This window comes from Alosa alosa, chromosome 22 (assembly GCF_017589495.1).
Source record: "Alosa alosa isolate M-15738 ecotype Scorff River chromosome 22, AALO_Geno_1.1, whole genome shotgun sequence".
Lineage (NCBI taxonomy): Eukaryota > Metazoa > Chordata > Actinopteri > Clupeiformes > Clupeidae > Alosa > Alosa alosa.
In genome coordinates this window covers 14,954,728-14,963,042 of record NC_063210.1, presented here as the reverse complement: position 1 = coordinate 14,963,042, position 8,315 = coordinate 14,954,728, and the positions used below count along the sequence as shown (strand labels likewise).

The following is an 8,315-nucleotide window of genomic DNA, read 5'->3' as shown; positions in this document are numbered from 1 at the left end:
AGAGTGGTTTCTCTTATCAACAAAAGGGGAAAGAGTTGAAGTAAAACTTGTCCAATTGAACAAAAATGAATGTGATTGAACAAATATGATGTAAGATTTCTGTTTAAAATATCAATGCATTTCCGCTGAAGTGTCTATTATATTTTAGTTTTATATATTGTGTTTTCAATGCACATTATAAATAAATGGGACATTTGTTAAGATTTATATTGGCTTTTTAGTTTTTTAGCAAAAGTATTTGAACAAGGTGAGACTGGTGAAATATATGCACCTTACTGCTGTGATGTAGTCTACTTAGCTGTAGTGGGTATACTGTGATCAACCCCAAATGTTAATACCTATCCTATTTTAAGTGGGTATACTGAGATGGTGATGTTTTTTAAGTGGGTATACTGCATAGTCCTGCCTATCACGTAGACTACACCACTGCCATACTGAACAAGGGATTTTCTGTGCATGGATGTTGACCGGTTCTTGGCCCCTCAGTGTATGATGTGGCCCCTTTGTGGCCCGTCTCAGAAAAATCCTAGAACCGCCACTGCGTTCGTTTTCAAAACTGTGCAACTCACCGAGTGGTTAGTGGTGTTCGTTGATTATATAAATCAAATATATCGGCGCAATGTATGATTTCCAGCAGAAAACAGAAATCAATGGGATTTTACAAAATGCCAAATAAAACAACAGAAACTGTATTTCGTTTTTGCAACTTGTTTTGGAACATCAATGAACACCACTAACACTCGGTGAGTTGCACAGTTTTGAAAACGAACGTTAAGGGTTGTTTTAGGACATGTTTGTACATGCCTGTTGCAGCCACTCTGAAGTAGTCAAAGGCGATTCAAAACGAGTCAGAAAAGTCGAGATAGGACGTCAAAATTTCGGTGTCCACCACTCTAGTTCATCCAAAACAAAACAGAAAAGGGACTCAAAGTGCTAAATACCGGAATTTTCCTTTAAGCGACGTCTGATGAAGGGCTCATGCCCGAAACATCACAACTAAAAAGATAATTGGGAGCCGATATTGGTGTGGAGGACTTTATTTACATAATTAGGCCTGTTTCATGGTCCAGCACCTAGGTTGAGATTTTGGATGTGCGTGCTTTACATTACTCTCAAAGAGACCTAAGGTATCTCTGAGGAAGACACAGTAGTGTTTGTTTGCACTGAAATAAAAGACTGCAAGCGATCAGTGTGCTCCAGCTCCCTCTCTTCATATTAAAGTCTGCTACTCAGTCCTACTGAGAAGCACCTGACTGCACAGTTTCCTAACAATGATCCGTGGAATGCCCTACTTTAATTAGACCTAAGGTATTATCAGAGACAGTTGATAAAGGATCTCTGGTATTATTATTACCGTTACAGTTGCTGTCACTATTATGATTATGATTATGATGGTGATGTTTTCTAGTCAGGCTGACTGGATTGCGGACCCAGCGGACAGTAGGGGCTGTAGGGGTAGTAGTGGCTGTGCTGACCTGGAGGCCAGCTGAGTTAGCCGTTCCTTCTCCTCGGCCACCTCCTTATACAGACGTCGCTTCTGCTGCTGGAGAGCCGTCTCCTCCTCCTGAAGCTGCTTCTCCAACCTGACTCACACACACACACACACACACACACACACACACATGCATGCACACACAAACACAAAACAGAAAGATAACACAAGCTTGTTTAGACTAAATATCAGACATAATGGATTTGACAGGTTTGTGCAGTGATGATACAAAATAATGTTCCATGTCAATGTCCCTGAGTATTGCTGTACAGGGAGTGTGTGTGTGTGTGTGTGTGTATGTGTGTATGTATTGTATGTGTGTGTGTGTGTGTGTGTGTGTGTGTGTGTGTGTATGTGTGTGTGTGAGTGAGTGAGTGAGTGAGTGAATGTGTGTGTGTGAGAAAGAGAGAAACTGTGTACATAGCTGTGTGTTGCTCTACCTCTTTGGCACTGACCATTCTCTCACACCTGTGCTCTCTCAGTCGTTGTCCTAGCGTTTATGTGTATGTGTGTCTGTGTGTGTGTGTGTTTTGGTTCAAGTAGAGACATGCGTGTATAACTGTTTATTCAAAGTTGTCTCTACAGTTTTTTCTGGCTGACTTCCTTGCACTCTACAGCTTCAAGCCCCCTGACATAATGCATAATTATGTGTCTCCAGCTGTTGCCTGATGTAATGGTCTACTACAGTGTGTGTGTGTGTGTGTGTTTGTATATGTACTGTATGTGTGTGTTTATATGTGTGAGTGTGTGTGTACGCATGTGTGCTTGTGTGTATGTAAGTGTGTGTGTGGGGGAATGAGTGCTTGTACATGTGCATGTATGTGTGTATGTGTGTGTGTGTGTGTGTGTGTGTGTGTGTGTGTCTGTGTGTGTGTGTGTGTGTCTGTCTGTGTCTGTCTGTGTGTGTGTGTGTGTGTGTGTGTGTATTCATGTGTGTGTGTCCGTGTGTGTGTGTGTGCGCATGTGTGTGTGTGCGTGTATTCGTGTGCATGTGTGTGTGTGTCGTGTATTCGTGTGTGTGTGTGTGTGTGTGTCCACACCTCTGCTTGGCCAGCTCGCGCTCCCTCTGGCACTGCTCGTCGCGCTCCCTCTCCAGCTGCAGGCGCAGCTCCTCGGTCTGACGCACGTAGCGCTGGGCCGCGCGCTCGTCCGCCTGCTGCAGCTCGGCCTCGTGGAGCACGCGCAGCTTACGCAGCTCCTGACGGTGCCGCGAGATCAGCTTCTGGATCTCCGGCTCCAGACCTGGGGAACGGGGGGGATGTGGGGTGGTGAGGACAGAGAGAGAGAGAGAGAGAGAGAGAGAAGGAGAGAGAGAGAGAGAGAGAGAGAAGGAGAGAGAGAGAGAAAGTGAGAGAGAGAGAGAGAGAGAGAGAGAGAGAAAGTGAGAGAGAGAGAAAAAAGGTGACAGAGAGAAGGGAGTGGGGTGAGGGAGAGAGAGAGAGAAAGAGAGATAGATAGAGAAGGAGATGGAGAGAGGAGAGAGAGAGAGAAAAAAAGGAGAGCAAAGAGAAAGAGAGAGGAAAAACAAATGAAAGTCAGCTCCACACCACCATGTTCCATGTAATAAAGCCCTGCACCTCTCTACTGCTCTCTCAAGCACTGGCAGCCAGCCATGATATCTTATATCAGCACATCATAAAACTCTTCTAACTATCTCTCTTCCAGAGAATCATCTGATGAGCCTACGCATGGCATGGAAAGCATAACAAGTCCAGTCATTCAGATGTCAGTGATGATTCTCGGCCTGTATTTCCAGTGTATCCACCTAACCACAAGGTGTTCTTGATGATTCACGTTGGAAGAGGTGGCATCTGCGCCCGGTAGTAGAAAGTGGAGACCGCACTCAGGGGCTGAGAGATGTTCAAAATTGTATTCAATGTGCCGAAACAGCATTACAGACCATGAAAAACAAAACTAGACATCATCAGTGTCTTGTGGTATAAAATTATCACTAATGTCTGTAAACATCATGATGAGACAAAGAGTGTTTAAACGCTAAAAACATGTATTTATATAACCTCAACGACAATCAAGTAATACCCAGACATCATTCTTATATAATAACCTTTTATAACTTTTTAATAGTGCTGTCAAACGATTAAAATTTTTAATCATGATTAATCGCTGAATTCCTTATGTTTAGTTGATGTTATGACATGTAAAGTTAAGCTTGCCGAACTTAGTTATAGTCAGCCACGGGCAGTTTGACTGTGCCTACATTTGTGATACTCCTGTTAGTAGGCTAAACTGGAAAGAGCAAAAAATAGGAACATAATGGTCACATTAATTCCATAAACACACAGATAACTCTCACACCAACCTTATTTTGTGCCTTTTATTCACGTTTGTTTCAGGATTTAGTAAGTATAACCCCTTTTCGCTCCCCACTTCTATGCAGCATAGGTTTCCATTATCCAAACAGCTCCCTTTCCCCTAAAAGGGGGCATGTACATGCAGCACGGTCTAGCTAGATCCAGTGTGGTGTTGTAGTTGTTCTAACGTTACTAGTTGTTGCAACAGCTTGTGAAAAAACTACAAAGTTTGTTACACCAAAAAGAACGTTAATCTCGCGATAAAAAAATTGACGCCGTTAAAATAGGTTTACGTTAACGCCGTTAATAACGCGTTTAACTGACAGCACTACTTTTTAAATAACAAGTTGAACTATTTCTAATAACATAACGAAGCCATCCTACCAGAATGTGCACTCTGTATCCCGATGTCTCTGTTTGCTGCCCTGTGTCTCATTTTTTTGCACTATGTCTCATGCTGCATTAGCCTGGGCCTTTTGAAGAAACCAAAGTCGGCCTTGAAACTGCAAGATGCAAGAACTGCAACGCGTACACAGGGTGAGCTCTACTCATAACAACCAGTAGGAGAGTGCAGGGAGGCAAACGATATTTAACCCATGCACAATGTATGACCTGTGATCACTCTATACTGTACACCCCTGAACTTTCCGTAAACTTAAGGTGAAAAGTTCGTACCCTTGGCAGCATTATTGCTGACTTGCGAAGATAAGAGCGAACAACGATCCTTTCATAACGCCATCTGTGGGTTCAGGGTAGTGTTGTGTCAGCATTTTGGAGGGGTATAAGTAGGAGAGTTCTACCTTTGTTCTGGAGTGCCTTCTCGAGATACACTCACGGTTTATTGCTGTTGGTATTGCTGCTAGCATCAATAAAACCATTTTTGGATCGAATTCTGCCTGTTTGAAAGCTCCTTTTTGCTTTAGCATAAGTTTTATTGGTGAAGTCGTGAGCTCAATTTTCTACTTATCTACTGGCCGATTTGATGACCTTCCACCACGACAGTCTCTGCTGCCACCACAATTTAAAATTATGTCTTCTTTTGCCGAAATCAGAGGCCTGACGGAAGCGCACCTTTAACGGTGATCTCTTTGATTTTCTTAGTTTTTTCATCGATCCACTTCTCACGGCGGACTTTCTCTGTGGCACTCATCAGTTCCTTCAGCTTCTTTATCTCCTGTAGATGATTCATAGAGAGAAAGAGAGAGAGAGAAAGAGAGAGAGAAATAGAGAGAGAAAGAGAGAGAGAAATAGAGAGAGAGAGAGAGAGAGAGAGAGAGAAAAATTAGACAGAGAAAAAAATAAATGAGAGAAGGGGGAAGAGCAGAGATGGAAAGAGTGTTTAAGGAAAGAGAGAGACCAAGAGGAGAGAGGGAGAGAGGGAGGGAGGGAGGGAAAGAAACAGAAAGAGCTTTTGTTAGAAGCAGTCATGCTCCAAGCACGCACACAGGCATGCATTCGCTCTCCCACCCCAGAGGCTGTTAAGGGCCCACACTGTAGCCAGTCTGCAGGGGCCTTGGAGAGGGGGCAAGGCTCAGTCTGCGAGGGTTAAAGGTGGCCTCATAGAGAGCTCAGTCTGCGAGGATTAAAGGTGGCCTCATAGACAGCTCAGTCTGCGAGGGTTAAAGGTGGCCTCATAGAGAGCTCAGTCTGCGAGGATTAAAGGTGGCCTCATAGACAGCTCAGTCTGCGAGGGTTAAAGGTGGCCTCATAGACAGCTCAGTCTGAGAGGGTTAAAGGTGGCCTCATAGACAGCTCAGTCTGCGAGGGTTAAAGGTGGCCTCATAGAGAGCTCAGGTGGCCTCATAGACACGAGTGTGGTGTGATGGGGCAGCCGCCCACAAGAGCATGGCAGTGTGTGTGTGAGTGTCTATGTATGTGTGTCTGTGTATGTGTGTCTATGTATGTGTGTGTGTGTGTGTGTGTGTGTGTGTACGGTTGGGGGAGGGGGGATGAGGGAGGAGGGTGAGAAGAGGTTGTGGAAGAAGAGGAAGAAGAAAGCTACAGATGATGACTTCACAGGAATGCAGGAGACCAAAACACACACACACACACACACACACACACACACACACACATACACACACACACACACACACACACACAGAGCCTAACCATGTCAAGGTCATCCAGATGACCACACATCAAGAACAGACAGACAGGAAGGCAGGAAGGCAGACAGACGAGCAGGCAGACAGACAGGCATGGAAGGAGGGAGGGAGGAGGAGGGAGGGAGGCGAGCAGGGAACACGACAGACGAGTGTGGGAAGGAAAGAGGGAAGAGAGGAGAGGAAGACGCCTGATAAGAGAGCATGTGATGATTGGTTATGGATGAGGGCGAAAAGAAGGAGGAAGAAAAAGTGTTACCTCACACAAGGGACCCAGAATTTGCCACACCTACAGCCAGGGGGGAAAAAGACAGAAGAGAAGAGAAAAATCACATGGAAAACCAATACACAGACAAATCAGAGAAGGAAGGAAGGAAAAGAGAGAGAGAGGGAGAAAGAAAGAGAAAAGAACAGAAAGAAAGACAGAACGAACAAAAGAATGAAAGACAAAAAGAATGAAAAGCTGACTAAAATTGAGATGTAAAGAATATTTTCAGAAAGCAGAGGATGCTTTCTCCAGCAAGGAGATGCATTTGACCCAAAAAACGTACACACACACTGGCAAAAACATACACACACACACACAGACACACACACATCAGTGACAGCACAGACCAACACCTCCACTTTCCCCAGACTGAACTACACCTTCACACCGCATAAAAAAACACCAATATACAGTCATCACATTCAACAAACCCAGGCTCACTGCGCCACCCTGTGGCCACCCACCAGTCTAGCACTTGTGGAGGCACACACACAATCATGCGCCACTCCTGGCACAGGGGCCAGACAATCCCACCCCGGTGGCAGCGCCAGCGCCTGCCAGCGAGCGGGGCTCTGAATGATGAGCTGGCTCAGGGCACCGCAAGGGGGGGGGGGCAATGAGGCGATCGCTCTTTTTTAAGGTCGCCTTGCACTTGGCACCCTGAAAGGGCAAAACCTGGCAATCTTCCCTAACGGTGAAACTAGGACGGTCAAATGGGGCCAAGGGAAAGGGGAAAAAAAGAGAAAAAAAGAGAAAAAAGGGGGGAAAAAACAATTACAGGAAATCTTTTTGCTGGTTTGAAAAACAATGTAGCCACTAACAAAGTGTTCCTCTGCAGTGCTTCCTGTCCACTCTTCAGCTGTTGTCATGTTGTACCAAAGCTCGACTTGGAACTGCAGTAAGGCCCTCACTCGGTGGAGTATACTCGCAGTGCAGCATACTTGCAGCCTGTGGGCAAATAGTGAACAAAACCTGCAGCAAGTCTACACCTATGTGGGCTACCAAACCTCAACTCTTCTTCTGTTTTTTGATTTTTTTAATAACAGTGGCAGTAGGGGCCAGCTTTGAGAGAGAGCGAGCGAGCGAGCAAGAGAGAGAGAGAGAGAGAGAGAGAGAGAGAGAGAGAGAAAAGGAAAGAGGGAGAGAGAGAGAGAAAGGAGAGAGGGAGAGAGAGGGGAATGAAGGCTAAGGGTGTCTCTTACCATCTCGTGCTGCTCCTGCATCTGGGCGATCTTCTTGGTGTACTTCTGGTCCACCTGCTTGAGCTCAGCCACCACCCCCTCACAGCGCTCACTCAGGGCCTTCTTATCGTCTATCAGCTGAGGAGCGAGGGATGGAGGGAGAGGGGGAGACAGAGAGGGAGGGATGCATGATTGTATGGCTAATTCCGGAGGAGAGAGAGAGAAAGAGAGAGAGAGGAAGAGTGCAAGCAAGGGAACTGAAATGCAATGTCAGCGCAAGAGAAACAAAGTAATATGAAGAGAAAAACAGAGAGAGAGAGAGAAAGAGAGAGGGAGAGAGAGAGAGAGAGAGAGAAACAGATAGAGGGAGAGAGTAGAAGAGAGAGAGAACTGATCTGTGAGTGGCACTGGCATGGCAGGAAGTGGTACCACGAGGAAGTGATAAAACGAACATGCCGGTCATCCAATCAATCAGCAGCATCGACACAGGCAACTCGACAACACGTCTTCTACTGACTTTGCAGACCAGCCTTCTCAGACTTACTTCTGTGTATGTGTGTGTGTGTATGTGTGTGTGTATGTGTGTGTGTGTGTGTGTGTGTGTGTGTGTGTTACCTGGTCAATGAAGCTGAGGTGTCTCTGGATGGTGGCCTCATACTGCTCCCTCTGCTGCTGCATGGAGCGGTTCAGCTCCTTCTCCGTCTCCTTCACGTGACGGATAGTCAGCTCACGCTGTTGATTCTGCATACAAACACACACACACACAAACACACACACACACACACACACACACACATACACTATAGTTATACATTCTATGTACAGTAGGTACAATTTGTGTGAGTATATTTGATTTAGCTAACATTTAGGTGGGTCTATGTGGTTATCAGAGCATTCAAGTTCATGTTCGTGTACATTTGTGTGCGTATAATATTTGTGTACGGTATAACTGTGTAC

The 8,315-nt window shown here is 45.5% G+C and overlaps 1 protein-coding gene across 1 annotated transcript in view; it reads right to left on the bottom strand.

Moving 5' to 3' along the window:
* cep131 (centrosomal protein 131) overlaps window positions 1-8,315 on the bottom strand; it is a 31,509-nt gene that overhangs the window by 10,743 nt on the left and 12,451 nt on the right. Inside the window, exons 15-20 of the mRNA XM_048234035.1 lie at window positions 7,974-8,099; window positions 7,380-7,496; window positions 6,169-6,198; window positions 4,876-4,978; window positions 2,533-2,734; window positions 1,476-1,583 (exon numbers count right to left, since the gene is read on the bottom strand). Coding sequence (XP_048089992.1) covers window positions 1,476-1,583; window positions 2,533-2,734; window positions 4,876-4,978; window positions 6,169-6,198; window positions 7,380-7,496; window positions 7,974-8,099 — 686 coding nt within the window. The remainder of the gene's footprint in view (window positions 1-1,475; window positions 1,584-2,532; window positions 2,735-4,875; window positions 4,979-6,168; window positions 6,199-7,379; window positions 7,497-7,973; window positions 8,100-8,315) is intronic.